The sequence below is a fragment of the Artibeus jamaicensis genome, unplaced genomic scaffold (genome assembly GCF_021234435.1).
Source record: "Artibeus jamaicensis isolate MK-2021 breed Jamaican fruit bat unplaced genomic scaffold, CSHL_Jam_final contig_233, whole genome shotgun sequence".
Classification (NCBI taxonomy): domain Eukaryota; kingdom Metazoa; phylum Chordata; class Mammalia; order Chiroptera; family Phyllostomidae; genus Artibeus; species Artibeus jamaicensis.
This window is the reverse complement of record NW_026521486.1, coordinates 47,253,614-47,270,961: the sequence shown is the minus strand read 5'-3', so window position 1 is coordinate 47,270,961 and position 17,348 is coordinate 47,253,614. Positions and strand designations below refer to the sequence as shown.

The following is a 17,348-nucleotide window of genomic DNA, read 5'->3' as shown; positions in this document are numbered from 1 at the left end:
ATTAATTATTTTTGTTTTACAATTTTGTTAGAGTTGTCATGAAAATGAAAAAAACCTCACTCATGTTGGAAGCAGAAACAAGAAGTGTTACAAGCTTCGTATTTTTTCTGCTTTGCAAGCCAGGCCATATCTAAAGGCTGACCTTAATACTCACACGCGTTCTAGAAAGATTCAAAGACAGACACAGAAAAAGAAGGAGTTTACTCGCAAAGGTGTGGGGGGCGGGAGTCAGACTGAAGAACTAATTTACCAAATATAAGCACTTAAAGGGAAAAATCCCTGTAACACTGCCAGAGTTACAAGTTTACATAGTCTATTCACGGCAGGGAAACAGTAACTTTCTCACAAATTTATCATACTTGGAAAGATCGCGACATATCGTTAGACACCAGTAAGGCAAACAAATATCAGGGATTAAATCGTTTGAGGTAAGTCAAGGAAATGCTTAAAGTGTTACTATTTGGGGAACAAGTCAGGACGACCCTGCAGGTTTTGGGTTATTAGCTCCTAAGAAGTTTGGTCAGACTGCGCTTTAAGACACCTGCCAATTCCCCAACCTAGTTCTAGCGAGAGAAGAGGCGCCGTACCCGACCTTCTGCGCACGCTCCAGGGGGCGGGGTGAGGCACGCGGGGACTTCTGGGAAAGCGCAGGAAGGCGGGGTCCTGCCCGAGTCGCAGAGGGCTGGCCGGGCTGCAGGTGTGGGCCGTAACGGCCAGGTGTGGTAAGCCGGCTTTTCCGTTATGGACGAGGAAGCTTTTGGGGTCGCCTGTCTGGCGAAGGGGGCGCGGCCGTGGGTCCTGGGTGGAGCGGTGCGGCCGACTGGAGCGCGGCGTGGTTGCCGCGGTGGTGTCCTGGGTAGCGGCGTCCCGGGAGCGCGTCCCGGTCAGGTTTCACCCCGCGCGCCCGGGCCTGGATGTTCTTCCTTGCTGGGGGTCGAGCACCTCGGCTGCTCCGGCGTCGGGCTGTTTTCGGTGGTCAGGACCTCAGGTTCAACCGGTAGGGGACACTGCGGTGGGGCCCGCCCCCTTTGGGCGGGTATTGGGGGTGAGAGTGAGGATACCCTTTGCCTGCCTGGATATTGGGGGTGAGAGTGAGGACACGCGAAAGCGCGGGACGTTTCCGGTGGCTGGACTGGACCTCAGGCAGCCCCGCCGCAGGTTCCGTGAGAGTCATTGGGCCTGCGGGAGTAGCAGATGTGATGGGTGGAATGGGAAAGGTTTTGACCCTCTACATACTCTCACTGGCTTGTTGCACTTTGATTCATATTTTTCAGTCCGCAGCAAAGCAGTGCACTAGTTTTTAAAAGAGTTGTTCCTGGGTGATCAAACATGGACAATGCCCAAAAGGAGCTTACTTTTACTTGAGTTTTTGAGTCTAGGCTGGGGGGTCAGAAGACCTGTCGCGTTGCAATCATCTCTTCCTCCCCCTAAATGAATCCCTTTTCTAATCACTTCTCTCCCATCCTCTAAGCTTGGAATCCCCTCTTACCCTTTGGTGACCTTGCCCCATCACTTACCCTTTTCCCTATATCTTCTTTTACCGTGTTTCGCCGCAGACCACTGCAACAGTCATGCACACTGAGCCAGGAAGACGAAGATACTTCGGGGAATAGCTCTGAGAAATGCGCGGATAGGCGATTTGTAGTGGTACGGAAGTCAGAGCGCACTTGCCCAAACTGGGTACCGCCTAGGACACGCCTTGGCTGTGTGTATAGCTTATTGGCCCTGGGCTGCGGGCCTGTTCGGCGCAGTGCTGTACAGAAGAGCTTTGGTTATATGAAGCACGAGAGAAAAGGGTGGGGTGAAGAGTCTTGGTAAACATGAGATGATGTGTGAGGCTGCTGGTGTAACACGGCGTTCTGTTTACAGCAGCCTTTTAAAAAAAATAAGTAGGAAGAATAAGTATAGTGTAGTAAATACGTAAACTAGTAGTATAGTCTTATTATTATTATTATGAAGTACTATGTACTGTATAATTGTATGTGCTCTACTTTTATGTGATGGTCAGTGTGGTCGGCTTGTTTACACCAGCATCGCCACACTCTTGAGTGATGCATGTGTTACAATGGCTACGATTTCACTAATGATAGAAAGTTTTCAGCTCCTTTATTATCTTATGGGACCCCAGTTGGATGTGTGGTCTGTTGTCCACCCAAACATGCTTATGTGGTGCGTGAGCAATCTTACATTATCAAACACAAAATGACCTTAATCTTCATATAGTAATCTCATTTACTTAGCTCATTTTGTTTCCATTCTTTAAAAAAAAAACCATTAAAATTCAGTAATCTCTGTATGACTAAATGTAAAGACCATATTTTTATCTCTAAAATGTTCTTTCCCCCATACACCCTCTGTGGCATTCGGTACTGCTAACCTATTCCACCTTCTTGAACTCTTGAAGATGCTCTTCCGTAATTCCGAGTTTTCCTCCCAGCTCCCTGGATGCCACTGCCTTGTTTTTCCTATATCCACATCTCTTTCTCAGTTTGCTTTCTAAATATTAGTGTTCTCCAGAACCTCCTGTAGTCGTACTGCACCCTAGTAATCATAGTATTTTAACATGTCTACATCCCATGGTTGTAGCTTCCACCTTTATGCTGGTGACACCCAAATTTATGACTCTAGCCCTCTGTAACTACCTACTAAGATGTGTCCTCCTGATGTCCCATAAACACTCAAATAAAACATCCCAAACTAAAATATCTGTCTTTTCATTTGTCCTCCAATCCCGAAACCCCTTATCCTTTTACAGTTGTGATTCCTGACTCAAAATGTCACCACTGACTTAACCAGGCTCCCAAACAAGAAAATCTGAGACACTAAGTCTGTGCACCACAATTCCTCAATCTAGTCAGTCATGTCCCTTTTATTTCACCACCTCAGTACTTTCACACAGCTTTCTGGCATTTCAAGATCTGTTTTATTTCCACTTTGTTAGCCTTCTCTTCCATGGAAGAGTCCCTCCTAGTCCCTTGCTTTGCCTGCCCTCTTCTCCATGTAAGTCACTTGGCTGGCCCCTTTTGAAGTTACAGCTCCTCTGGGGATTCTTTTCTTGACCTACCACTCTACCCTCTGATTTATGCCTGTCCTTTGTGGTCAGTCTCATAAGCATTGGTATGTATCTCTAAGCACAATGGTTCTCCCAGGGTTTATTATGCCTCCCAGGGGACATTGGACAATGTCTGGAGACATTTTTCGTTGTCAGAGTCTGAAGGGGAGGTGCTAATACTGGCACCTAGTCAGTAGAGGCCAGGGATGTTGCCAACCATCCAACAATACACAGGACAGTCCTCCAGTAAAGAATGATTCAGCCCACAATGCCAGTAGTCCCAAGGCTGAGAAACCCTGGCTAGCATAGTATTATGCTACTCAGTATTTGATTGTTTCATTTTCTTCTCAACTAGATAGGGACTTTGTCTTACTTGTTTTTGCATTCCTAAATCTTGATACAGGACCTATGATGTAACAGAAATTCAATAAATGTTGAAAGAAAAAGGAGTTAATTAGGATAAATTTATGAACTCCAAGGATAAGCAGCCAATCTGCCACCATGGACTACTTGGCCAGTTCCATTAATTCTCCCCCATTGCCTTTCATTCATATTGCATTGTGGAGAGGCCTAAACTTTTTTTTGTAATTTTTATTTGTTTATTTAGCAAACATTGACCCATTTTTAAACCTTTTTTAAAAAGGTTTTTATTTATTTATTTATCTTTAGAGGGGAAGGGAAGGATTGTGGGAGAGAAATATAAGTGTATGGTTGCCTCTTGTGTGTCCCCTGCTGGGAACTGGCAGGCGTGTGCCCCAATTGATTGGGAATTGAACTGCGACATTGACCCATTTTAAAAAATAGTATACTGATATTTTCTTTCTTCAGCATCTCTTCTATCTGTATATCTTGGTCATTTATGAGAGGTAAAAAAGAATTGATTAGCTAGGTTTCAAAAAATAAACCAAGTAAATAATTCAATTTCTTATTAGAGGTTGGTTGATTAAAATTCTGCAGGCCATAATGACGTCAACTAATAAAGCAATTGAATTACAACTACAAGTGAAACAAAATGCAGAAGAATTGCAAGACTTTATGAGGGATTTAGAAAACTGGGAAGAAGATATTAAACAAAAGGATATGGAACTAAGAAGACAGAATGGTGTCCCTGAAGAGGTAAATTTCATTTTTTAATGGCCAAAGATTTTTTTTAAAGATTTTATGTACTAATTTTTAGAGAGAGGGGAAGGAGGGAGAAAGAGAAGGAGAGAAACCTTGACTGGTTGCTTTTAGTACCCCCTGTACCCCGCAACTGGGGACCTGACCATCAATCCAGTCACATGCCCGGACTAGAAATCAAATCCGTGACCTTTCTGTTGTAGGCTGATTCTCAATCCACTGAGCCACACCAGCCAGGGTGTAAATTTCCCAATTAAGTTCTTATTTCAGAATCCAGCAAAAGTACTTATTTTAAAATAAAAGCACCTTTTAAAATGGTTTGTGAAAATACTGAAATTGAAGTATTTGCTTTCTGCTAACATTTTGGAAAATTCTCCTTTTGAAAGTATTTGCAGTAATTGTATTAACTATAGTAAGACAAGTGAGTAGTTACTGAAAGGAAGGCTATATGATAATTGTTAAGTGAATAGCATCATAAAATATGTTGATGTGTACATATATCTCATGTATCATATATAAATGTATACTCAATGACATTAATACACGTTATTGCCATAATAATGTAGATAGTACCTAGGTTCAATCAAACATTTTTCTAAAGACTGTGTTTTTCATGCTATATGTAATGCTGTGGAGGCAGTTTAGTTTGCCATTGTACTATTGCTAATTCATTGTACTAAGGCTGAAGATCAGTTAGTTTTTGAAGTTTGAATTTAGGATTGCAAGTTAAGTATATAATTAAAATTTCTGGGTAATAACTTTTCTTGTAACTAAATAGTGCTCAACATTTGTCAAAGGATGAATTAAGCTTTTCAAGCATAAATTGTCATTATAAGTGAAGGTAGTAAATTGGTAGTTTTAAGTACTTGGAAATTAAATTTAAAAATACTTCTTACATGTAATTTAGTGAGAATTTAAAACTTTGCTAGTTATACAAAAAGTAATAGAGTAGTGCTCAAAATGTATTTTTCCCCCCAGAATTTACCTCCTATTCGAAATAAGAATTTTAGAAAAAAGAAGAAAGGTAAAGCTAAAGAGTCATCTAAACAAACCAAAGATGAAAACACAAAAAACAGGATAAAGTCTTATGATTATGAGGCGTGGGCAAAACTTGATGTGGTAAGTTAATCTAGTTATGTGCTTTTTAGTATTTGAGTAAAATTTTCTTGGCATTAATTGAGAGTCATGGATTAAATGAAAAATAATATTAAGTTCTTATAAGTACTTTTTTCCCTTATAAACATTTTATGTGTAATAAAAATTTAATCACATAGCTCTTATTTAACCAGATTAGTTTTTCTTCTGTAGTTATCTTTCAGTGAACAGTGGCTAAAATAGCCAGGATTCTTTTCTTTTTCCCTACTTTTTTTCTTTGCAAAAATAGCACGTGTATTCTTTACTCAGTTTTCCTCAGTCATTACATCTTAACTATAATATAGTATCAAAACCAGGAAACGGACATGGGTGCAATGTATGTGTGGTTGTGGGCCATTTTATCACATGTATAGATTTGCAGAGCTCTCCCTTGGGTTATGCATTTTATTGTTGTACCTACTTCCCTCATCCCCACCATCTCTAATCCCTGAATTCTAAGGTGGTAATACTTAGAAAAGAATAACTCTGCCAGTATTTTTTTTTAATAGACTGAAGGACCTGTTGAATACTAGCTGAAAGAGAATGCCTTTGTGCCTAGTCTTAGGGCTGGGGTTTATGACAGTAAAAGCAGGTCTGCCTTGATCCCAGGAAGGTGGGCTTCACCCTTCTAGACCAGGTTTAGCAAAGTGTAGTGCATGCCTTCCATCTCCTACCGTCATGCACAGTGTAACTGGAGAACCAGTGTTCCACATTGGAGCTCCCTACCCAGGGCTCCAAGCAGCCACTGTGAAGTCAGGGAACCTGTGAAACAGGACTTGAATTTGACCCATCTTAAGGGTTGATTTAGTTAGGTTGATTTGGAGTGTACATTCCCTTTTAGTTTTTTAAAACATGTTTATGTAATATTTGATTCATACAAAAGAGCACGTAGAGATACATATTCTGAATCATAACAATAAAATGAATACAGGGATGGGCAAAAGTAGGTTTACAGTTCATATGGAAAACAATATAATAATAAATAAGCAGTAATATAAGAATAAACTTTCTTTTGTGTACTCACAACTGCAAACCTACTTTTGCCTGACCCTGTAAAGAAACAAACCGGGTGCCGGGCCAGAAATTGAAAGGCAGAAGAGAAACTGGTCAGACCGCTCTTGGTTAAGAGCCAGCTAATGATGGCTTAAAAATTATTGCACATTAATTTTCTGCCCACCTACATGTCTAAAACCAGAAAGAAGTTCTTTTGGTAAATGTACACACTGTAGGAATCATGTAGGCACCTACATTATACTCAACAAAAACAAGTGTTGTCTTAGTTACCAGACTGAGAATAGCCCAACTTAGGAAGAAGTCCAGTGTACAGGGGTGGGCAAAAGTAGATTTATAGTTGTGAATATTCAAAACAGTCTATTGTACTATTACTTATTACTTACTGTACTATTTATTTGTATTACAAGTGTAAACCTACTTTTGCCCACTCTTGTATGTGAACCCATCATTAATTTAAAGAGAATTTTTCCAGTCTTGTTGAAGCTGCCAGTTTGCTCATTTCCTATCCCATGTTCTTTTCTCTTTTCTACTGCCAAATGTAACCACTATTCTCATTTTTATGTTAGTTATTCTTTGTACTTTTCTGTTTAACGATTTTATTGAGATACACACGAAGTTCAGAAAATCTTAAGTGTACAGCTGCCTCAGTGTTTACTTATGTATTCATCTGAGAAACTACTATCCGGATCAAGATACAGAGCATTTCCTGCATCCCACCAGCCTCTCTTTTCAGTTGATTATCTCCAAGGGTAGCCACTGTTGTGATCTCCTAACACTATAGGTTGGTTTTGCCAGTTTTTGGAACTTCATGAAAATGAATAATACAGTGCATACTCTTTTGTGTTTGGCTTCTTTTGCTACCGTCATTTGAGATTAATTTGTATTGTCAGTAGCAGTTGTTTTGTTTTGTTTTTAAAGATTTTATTTATTTATTTTTAGAGAAGGGGGGGGGAGTGAAACATCAGTATGTGGTTGCCTCTTGCACACCTCCTACTGGGGACCTGGCCCGCAACCCAAGCATGTGCCCTGACTAGGAATCAAACAGGCCTGTGCTCAATCCACTGACCACCAGCCAGGGTTTTTTAAATTGCTGATCACAGTTTAACTGTGAATATATCACAATTAGTGTATCCATTCTGTTGGCGTACATATGGGTTTCCAGTTTTGATCTATTATGGTAAACTTGCTGTGAACATTTTTGTACGTGAGTTTTGGTAGCTATAAGCATCTGTGGTAGGCTTTGCGGGTCATAGTTTATATGTACATTTAGCTTTAGAGGATACTGCCTAATGGTTTTCCAAATTAGTTGAATTTTTCTTAATGAAATCAAGCAAGGCTAGTTGACTTGGGAGAGCTGGCACTATTATGTAAGAAGTTTGCCATCTGTAAATACTATAAATTCAGTATTGTCCTGATGTAAGAGAAGTATGATTTGTGGTCTTGAATTTATTGATGTTGGAAATGATACTTTCTGAGCATGTGAGTTATTCTCTGCTTAGTATTATATAATCTGCCTTCATGTTTTTGTAACTTTATCCCTTCTTATAAAGACTTTTTCTTTGTATAAGTCAGTATCGTATAATGCTTTTTCCTGAAAAGCACCATCTCAGATGATTTTTTAGAGAGGTGATTTTAGAGATGGTGATTTTAGAGATGATTTTCTACACAGTCATTTACTCATTCAACAGGTATTGATTGAACTCCAGCTTTGTGTGGCCAGCGTATAATCGCTGTGCTGCATTGCTTGACCTTGTCATTCTGGTGTATCTATACAAGATAGAGGTATCTGCTTACCATTCCATTCTGGTTCAGGTCTTAGCTGCTGCTCTAGTGCACTGCTGTCATTGATTTTCCGCACATGTCAGCGTAGCAGGGTTGAGCAGTCTTGGCTTTAATGTTGGTAAGCTGGTGATATTTCTAGAATTTTCATGCTAAAACACATAGCTGAATTTCATTCCATTTTTTAACATTCATTCAATGCAAGTAAACATAGATTATATTTTGTTTTTAATTTATCAACAAATTTTTCTAAAATAAATTATTTTAAATAGCATGTGATTTGTTAAATGCAAAAAGGATTTCATTTATAATAATGATTAAAATTTTTGTTTAAATGAGCTTCAGCGAACTTTTTAATTCTTACTGGTTTAAAAATCTCTTACTGAAAATTATTTATCATATATGATAAAGATAAGATTTTAAAAATCTGTTGGGGTTCCTGAAATAATTTATCACCTTGAAAGGAATGTGTGAATCAAAAGAGACTGGGAATCGCTGGACTAGCATATTACATATTTTCTTTGGTAGAGCAGCTACAGTTTGGAGTGTAATACAAGACAGTATATTTCACTTTCTGTGTTTCAGTTTCTTCAATTGAAAATCATGGGTAATTATACCTACTTCATAGGTTCTGAGAATCAGGAGTTAATGGTGCTTTGTAAGCAGTTATTGTTTTAAAAATAAGAAACAAAAAAGGTTTTTAGAAAAAAACCATTACTTTGTTATTGGTTGCTGTTACATTACTATGGGGTTGCTTGCAAACTTTGCTTACATAATACCTCACTGCTAATAGTTTGTGATATAGGAGTGATTTGTAGACTCTTGATTTAGATTACTTTATGAGTTCAAAGTCAGATTCTTTAAGTGGGTTGGATCTTGGTTTTCTAAACAAGGTACCTTTTTCTCTGTATGTAACTTAACAGTGAGAGATTATTTGGGTTGCTTTTGTAGGCCTTTTGGTCCTTAGAGCATAACAATTTAAGTTCTGTTGAGTTCTCTTTTTTTGAAGGTCTTTTTTTGAATGTTTATGTACTTATGAGCACTGTTTGATTTACGATTTCAGGAAAGTATTCTTGATGAACTTGACAAAGAAGAGACTACCCATGATTCTCTGTCTCAAGAATCAGAGTCAGAAGAAGATGGAATTCATGTAGATTCACAAAAGGCCCTTGCTCTAAAAGAAAAGGTACTCTTTAATAGTTAGCTTTAGGTTCCTTCAGATAGGCAGTATATATAGAAAATCATGTGGATCCCAAGATTTCTTTAGCATAGTTTAGGGATGTTCACCCTTTAATTGTTTATTGGCTGTATCCCTCTTGGGAGGCAGTATGCCGAGTAGTTAGGAGTGTATGTTTCAAAACTAGGTTACCTGGGTTCAAATCCTGTCACAAGGTCTTTAAATTGTATGTGCTAGGTTTTCTCAACTGTAAAATAGGATGAATATTATTAATAAACCTCAGTGGGTTATTGTGAATATTAAATGATTCTTTCATGTAAACTGCTTGGACTGTACGGAGGGTTGTTCCAAGATTTTCGTAAGTAGATTGGAGTAACCTAAAATCTGCATGTGACTCTTGACATGAATATTATATCTCCTCCATCTCTCAGACCATCTGTGGTTACTTTTTGGAATGTTTATCTCCCCGAGGAGCGCCTCATGATTATAAAACTAGATATATTGTTTTTCCAAAATGTGGCACTTTTTTCACGTTAACTTCATCTCGGTACCTTTTTATGGTTACATTTCTTTGCGTTATTATTGTCAATAAAAAGTAATGCTAAATATTTTACTCATTTTTCTGCCAGGACTCTTGAATTGTGTCCACACTGTGACTATATAGTGAATTTCAACACTTGTAAAAAGGCCATTTGCTTCATCCTCTTTTCTTCCTTTTAGCCTTGATCACACAGCTAATGAGTTGTAAAGAAATGGATAATATTGAAAAAATTTGCTCTGTAATTCTGTGCTAGTAATATCTGACTTGTATGCTTTTTCAGGGCAATAAGTACTTCAAACAAGGAAAATATGATGAAGCAATTGAGTGCTACACCAAAGGCATGGATGCCGATCCTTATAACCCTGTGTTGCCAACAAACAGAGCTTCAGCACACTTTAGAATGAAAAAGTAAGGAGTTTTCACAGTCCGTGCCTATTTTATATGTATATGGAAAGTGGCATTTTAAATAATTTTTCATGATAAAATATGTGGGAAAACTGAAAAAGTACATTTCTTTTCAGCTGTAAATTCTTATAGCTCACTTCCTATTATTGAGCTATTTTATTTAAGCCATTTTAAAATGGGTGCTCAAACAATGCTCCCATAACTCATTTTACTGATGTGTTCCTCCTCCAAAAATCAAATAATGATCTTCTTTACCCAATTCACAAAAGAAAAAGGAATTTGGCTCGGTAAACATTTTTAGAAATCAATTTCCTCTATTATTTAGAAAAATTATTTATCTATTATTTAACCTAGAGAACTTTCATTATGGTACATGTAAAATATGTTCCAGCATTTATCTTTCAGTCATATTGACTGTTTAAATACATTCTTATTGTTGAAAACATAAATGTGTCATGGTTTTATTATAAGCAGAGAACCAACCTATCAAAAGAATTTTTAAAAAGACACATACCATCAAGGAAGACATTCTTACTGTTTTAATTATCATTTGAAAGTATGAATTATTTGTGTCTGAGTTTTAACTGTTTTAAATAGTATATTTTTAGATCTTTGAAATTTACACTATTAATATTCTGACAAATTAGGTGGGCATTTACATTTTATAATATTTGATATTTACAGCATATGTAAATGAAGAATAATTTGAAATAATTCCCATATGAAGTCATCATATGCTTTTAAGAACCAAGATATTACTATTTTTGAGGCCACCTTGATAAGCCTTTACATATCCTGATTGTTTCTCCTCTCAGTCTATTTTGAATTGTATATTATTCTTTTGTTTAAGAAGTTTATTATATATGTATCCCTACCTAATGTATTATATAACTTTGCTTATTTTTGAACAGTAAAAGTATATTATACTGAATGTAATCTTAAATTTCTCTGAATATTAAATTTCTCAGATTTGTCATGTTTTGCATGTAGCTGTAGGTCTCTTTTTCCCCTGTTAGATATGGTTTCTTTTTAAGAATATACCATTATGTATCCATTCTCCTGCTGCTGGATTGTTGATTTCTTTCTTCCTCTCCTTCCTTGTTTATAAACAGTGATACTGTGGACACATGAACACTTTTGTATGCTGGGTGTAGGGTGTGCATATGTTCAGTTTTAAGTGGTGACGACCAGTTGTTACAAAGGCAGTTGTACAAATTTACATTTCCTATTAGTGCTATGTAAGAACACTTGTTCTATATGATTTAAAAAAATTTTTAAATTGAATCTATTGGGGTAATATTGATTAATAAAATTATATAGGCTTCAGGTGTACAATTCTGTAATACATATCTGTATATTGTATTGTGTATTCACCACCTCAGTTCCTATTCTGCATGTTTACCAGTGCTGGTGTAATAGGGCTTCTTGATAGTTTCCAGTCAAGGGATTATAAAATGGTAGTTCGTTGTGGTCTTATTTGTGTTTCCGCAGTTTCTAAGGAGACTGATCATCTTATACGTTTATTCACTACATATATTTTCTGTGAAATGCTTGTTTTGTCTTTTGGCCACTTTTCTGTTAGGTTGTTTACTATTAATTTTTAAGAGTTCTTTATTTTGGGTACTAGTTCTTGAGTGTTTGTTTATCATAATCATCTTCTCCTAATTTGTAGGTTATCTTCTTTCCTTTCTTTATGGAATCTTGATCAACAGAAATTCATAACTTTGTTGATTTTTAGAAAAAAATGTTAGCACTTTTTAAAATACAGTTTGTTAAAGTAGTTTCCTTTCCTGGGCTCAGAATAGTCTCCTATATTCTAAAAGTTTTTATGTTTTACTTTTCACATATGCTAAGTATAGCATATGTTTTACTTTCTACATATGCTAAAGGTAGAATTCCAATTTCCTATCTTTTCACATGAGTATCCCGGTTGCTTCACCCTAGTTATTGACTATCCGTGCTTTCCTTGTGGGTCTGCAGTGCCACCACGTCACACATCAGGTTTGCATGGACCTCTTTTTCATCTCTTTCCCTGTTTTTCACATTGATCTGTTGCCTATTGCTATGCTCATTCCACACTATCTTTAATTACTATAGCATTATAATTATAAGTCTTGTATTTGGTATAGGGCATGTTACCCTACCTCATTCTTCAGGAATGTCTTAGGTGTTCTTGAACTTGTGCTTATCAATATAAATTTATCAAGATAAATTTTATCTTGTCAAATTCCTTAAAAAATTCTGTTTGGATTTTGATTACAGTTGCTTTGGATTTATAGATTAGTTTGGAGAGAATTATATATTGTTATGCTTTTGTACCTTATAGGTTAATGTGTAATATCTCTACTTGAGTCTTCTATAATATTTTTGAAGACAGTTTTCCAGTTTTCTGCATGTGGGACTTGCACATCTTTTGTTAGATTTTTTTGGGCTGATTTATAGTAAAGTAGCCAGCTTGCCAAACCTTGTTATTTGTAACAATGTCTCTAGATTGTTTTGAGTGTTCTAGAGAGACCATCATATCATCTGAGAATGTCAGTTTTGTCCCTTCCAGTCTCTTTAGCTGTCTTTCTTATGGAGCAGTATTACTAGGACCTATAGCGCAATACTGAGAAAAAACAGTAATAGTGGACATTCTTGTTCTTTGTTTTCAAGGTGCTGCTACTTAACATTTTACCATAAAAAATGACTGCTTTTCAAAGGCTTATTAAGTAAAAGGAGGTGGGAAATATCCCTTTGGATATTTTTGGAAAATTACTTATATTCCAAAAGTAATTACTTATATTCCAAAAGTAATGTTGGCTATTGTGAGGCTAGAGGTAATGCATGCAGAGCTCTTAACACATTTGTGTTATATTACTCCGTAAAATTGGTTTGTATAATATACATTATGGTCTGAATATTTGGGGGGATTTCAGAAAGAAATTTTGAAGTTTTAGTTTAACAAATTATTTTTTATTAACTTTAATTTTTTAAATTGCAGGTTTGCTGTTGCTGAGTCTGATTGTAATTTAGCAATTGCCTTAAATAGAAGTTATACAAAGGCTTATGCAAGACGGGGTGCTGCTCGATTTGCTTTGCAAAAATTAGAGGATGCCAAAAAAGGTATTAATATTTTCCAGGTCATCACTGTCTTAAAAACTTCTTTAACATTTAATTTAAAAGATGTTATACAAAGAATATTGGATAATCACAGTTAATACTTTCTGAGAGCTTTCTATATTTGTATGAAGTTCATTTTTATAATTTAAAAGTTATCTTGGTATTTTGGGAAAGAATGCATTATATGCCACTAAGTAGACTTTGGTTCAGATTCTCATTCCCCCATGTAGCTGTGTGACCAGGGGAAGGTTATATATCTTCTCTGATTTTCAGTTCGTCATCTGTAAATAGGGATGAAAACATCTTGTTGGCTATTGTGAGGCTAGAGGTAATGCATGCAGAACTCTTAACACATTTGTGTTATATTACTCCATAAAATTGTTTTGTATAATATACATTATGGTCTGAATAAAGCTGATATCTAAAGGAGTCTGCTGCGTTTTGGTTGTATGATGACTTAGGATAGCAAGTATCCTTCCTGGGGCTGGTGGAAGAAGGTGATCTCATAGGATTTTGTCTGTCTTGGGGGAGAATGGGGAGAGCCCAGTAGCCTAGTGTTAGTATTTCTTAATTCTTTTTACTTTTGCTCTGGGACAGTTGCCTGTTAGCATATACAGCAGCAAATGATTATTGTTTTAAAATACATATCTTTCAAATATTCTTTGTCTTCTATTTTACTCAGATTATGAAAAAGTGTTAGAACTGGAACCAAATAACTTTGAAGCAACAAATGAACTCAGGAAAATTAATCAGGTAAACCAGTTATTTAAATTAACTGTATTACTTATCACCTTTTTTGATGAAGTAAGGATTTGAGCATAGATTTTATACTGTAGATTATTTTTAAGATTTTATTTATTTTTAGGTAGGGGGAGTGGGAGTAAGAGTGGGAGAGAAACATCAGTGTGTGGTTTCCTCTCATGCATCCCCTACTGGGGATCTGGCCTGCAACCCAGGCATGTGCCCTGACTGGGAATCGAACCAGTGACCCCTTGGTTCACAGGCTGGCACTCAATCCACTAAGCCACACCAGCCAGGGTATACTATAGATTATTTAATATAGACATTTTTCTCATTTTAATTCTTTATATTGTGGAGTTTTACCAAATTTGCAAACAAGAGATAGTATAGTGGTATTTAAAGAACCTTAATTAATCATTGTTTTAGAAAATTGTCTAAGATCTTTTGAACTAGTGTTGCTTTACTTTTTCCCAGGCAACAGAATTGTTTCTCATTATCTGATTCTTTTTTTTGTTTGTTTGGCATGTGTTTTGATTTCTGTACTCAACTTTTGCATATTTCTTTGATTTTGTAATTTATAAGTTGCATCTTTGTAATTTATATCCTAGTAGAAATCTTACTATTTTTTAACAGTAAGAAAATAGTTATTACTTAAATGTAAAGTTTGTTGTCAAATAATACTGAACAGTTACATTCCTTTCACTTTGCTATTGAATTAGTTATAATATTTTACTGTATGTTGAAACTGAGATAAAAGTGGCTATGATTGGGAAAAATCTGCTTTTAAACATTGCCATTACTTATTGCACATAAAATTCTGTTGGTAAATATATCAATTTGGTTAAAATTGTGAGCTGTATTGTATATTTTTGTATTTTGTCCTAGATTAAATAATGGGTATGAACATTAAATTTGAGAAATTTGGTGATGTAATTTTAATTACCTATTTTGGTTTTAAAAATAGTTCTTAGAACAGTACCTTGTTTGTAGAAATTCAATAAATACTTGTTGAGTAAATAAATGAATACCTACATTCAGTAGATACTACTTATTTTAATTGCAGTAAGATGCACATTAAAGTTATAGTCTTTTGCTTTTTAATAAGTAGAAAGGAGCTCCTACTCTTTACAATAACATGGATGGAACTGGAAGGCATTATGCTGAGTGAAATAAGCCAGGTGGTGAAAGACAAATACCACATGATCTTACCTTTAACAGGAACCTAAACAATAAAACAAACAAACAAGCAAAATATAACCAATGACACTGAAATAGAGAACAGGCTGACCAGAGGGGAGAGAGGAGGGAATTTCAGGGGAAAAGGGGAAGGATTTACAGGAGCAAGTATAAAGGACACATGGACAAAAACTAAGGGGGGTGGAAATGGGAGGGAGACGGGAGGACTGGGGGCATTGGCTGGGGTGGAAGTAAAAGACAGAAAACTGTACTTGAACAATAATTAAATAAAAAATAAGTAGAAAGACTTTGAGTTAGTAAAAATATTATTTTGAGGAATGTGGCTGAAATTCTAATATATTTGAGTGGTTTAGTATTTTAGAGTCAAATATGTATGCATCTTGCCTTACTTGTTTCAGTTTAGTTGCTCTGTCTCCTAGGCTTTAACCTCCAGAGAAAACTCACACCCAAAGGAAGCTGACACAGTGATTAAGTCAACCAAAGAAGAGAAGAAGCAAGTTGAAGAGCAACAGAATAAGCAGCAGGCCATTTCAGAGAAAGATCTGGTAATCCAGAGTTCCCACATATATGTTTTGTTGAGTTTACTCTTAGTCTCTTGTATATTAATTAAGTTTCTCTATTTTCTCATATTAAAATTCTTTTTCAGTACGAACTGAAAAGTATAATAGAACTTCTGGAGCCTATTAATTCAAAATTTGAGTAATTGATGACTTATTAAAAAAACATGTAATTTTAGGGACAAATTACTTGTGACCATTTTAACATGTTTATATGTAGTTATACATTTAACAGAAATAAATTATAATTCATTCTTATTTATAATTCTTTTTTTTATCAGTTCACACTGGACTATTTCTGATAAAAATATTCCAATAGAAATCCTGAGTTGAAATTTATAGACTTATAGCTTTCAAGGACCCACAGAGGACTCCTAATAAATACTTATGGAATGATTATTGATTGTGATTCACCTGACTTTGATTATAAATAAATGTTACAATAAAATCTTGTATACATACTTCAATACAGTTTAATTTTAGGTTTAGGTATATAAAAGTTACTGAAGACTGAGTTGTGCTGTTCTGGTAATCTCTTCTTTCACAAAAATTATTTGGGTTAAAATTCTTTTGTACAGAGTCTTATATGACTAAAGAGTACACTGTTCTGGCCTATATTTATTAAAATCTCTTTAACTATAAGCTTTGAGTAATACTTAATTAGTAGAATAATGGTTAATTCTGTAAAATAATAGAATAGCATACATTTTTTTCTTTTTAGTATTGAGGAGAATACTACCATTTCATAAAGTAACCCAAAATAACACATTTTGTAACATATATCATGGTCTAGATTTTCAGCAATTAAATATACTTTAATTATTTATATAATGAATTGATGAGTATTCATTGTAGTGTTTCTTAAGATTTGAATTTAACTAATTTTTTGTGTATTTTTTTCATCCTTTTCCATACTTTTATCCAAAATGATAGGGTAATGGATTTTTCAAAGAGGGAAAATATGAAAGAGCAATTGAATGCTATACTCGAGGAATAGCAGCAGATGGCACTAATGCCCTTCTTCCAGCTAACAGAGCCATGGCCTATCTGAAGATTCAAAAGTAAGTATTGGTTACATTTAATGCTTTTTAGGATGAAAATGAAATTGACCATAAATTGGCATATTAGATAAATAAATGAAAATGTTTTTACTCTTAAGCATTAAAGTTAAAATGAGAGAAAGAGAAAGGCAGTGTGTACGTCATAGTACATATAAAGTAAATTTACTCTTGTAAATGATTTCCACTGTAATAGTCTGGCATTACACAGTTTAATGCATTTTAAATTTTTTTATGCATGTTATTCTGAATTAGTGATTTAAAAATTATTTTTAACCTTATAATCCTTTGGGCAACGTCTCATCTGGAAGTGTTTTTTATATACACACACACGCAATGCAAAAGGGAATTGCTGTCATTAAAATGACTAGTTGATTATATATGCAGCTAAAACTTGGTCCATTGATATTCATGAGCTGTTTTTGGATACACTCAGGGGTTCAAGGTTGGGCATTGAGCAAGGTAATGTCTG

The 17,348-nt window shown here is 35.6% G+C and overlaps 1 protein-coding gene across 2 annotated transcripts in view; it reads left to right on the top strand.

The window, feature by feature from the left end:
• Positions 1–623: 623 nt before the first annotated feature.
• RPAP3 (RNA polymerase II associated protein 3) overlaps positions 624–17,348 on the top strand; it is a 36,349-nt gene continuing 19,624 nt past the window's right edge. The window contains exons 1-9 of one of the 2 annotated variants that reach the window (XM_037135468.2): positions 624–722; positions 4,010–4,168; positions 5,150–5,290; positions 9,162–9,284; positions 10,097–10,224; positions 13,205–13,326; positions 14,006–14,076; positions 15,681–15,806; positions 16,752–16,879. In XM_037135468.2, coding sequence (XP_036991363.2) covers positions 4,016–4,168; positions 5,150–5,290; positions 9,162–9,284; positions 10,097–10,224; positions 13,205–13,326; positions 14,006–14,076; positions 15,681–15,806; positions 16,752–16,879 — 992 coding nt within the window. In that variant the 5' untranslated portion in view covers positions 624–722; positions 4,010–4,015. Of the gene's footprint in view, positions 723–763; positions 998–4,009; positions 4,169–5,149; positions 5,291–9,161; positions 9,285–10,096; positions 10,225–13,204; positions 13,327–14,005; positions 14,077–15,680; positions 15,807–16,751; positions 16,880–17,348 lie in introns of those variants that run through there. The other variant, XM_037135479.2, reaches the window with a different exon arrangement.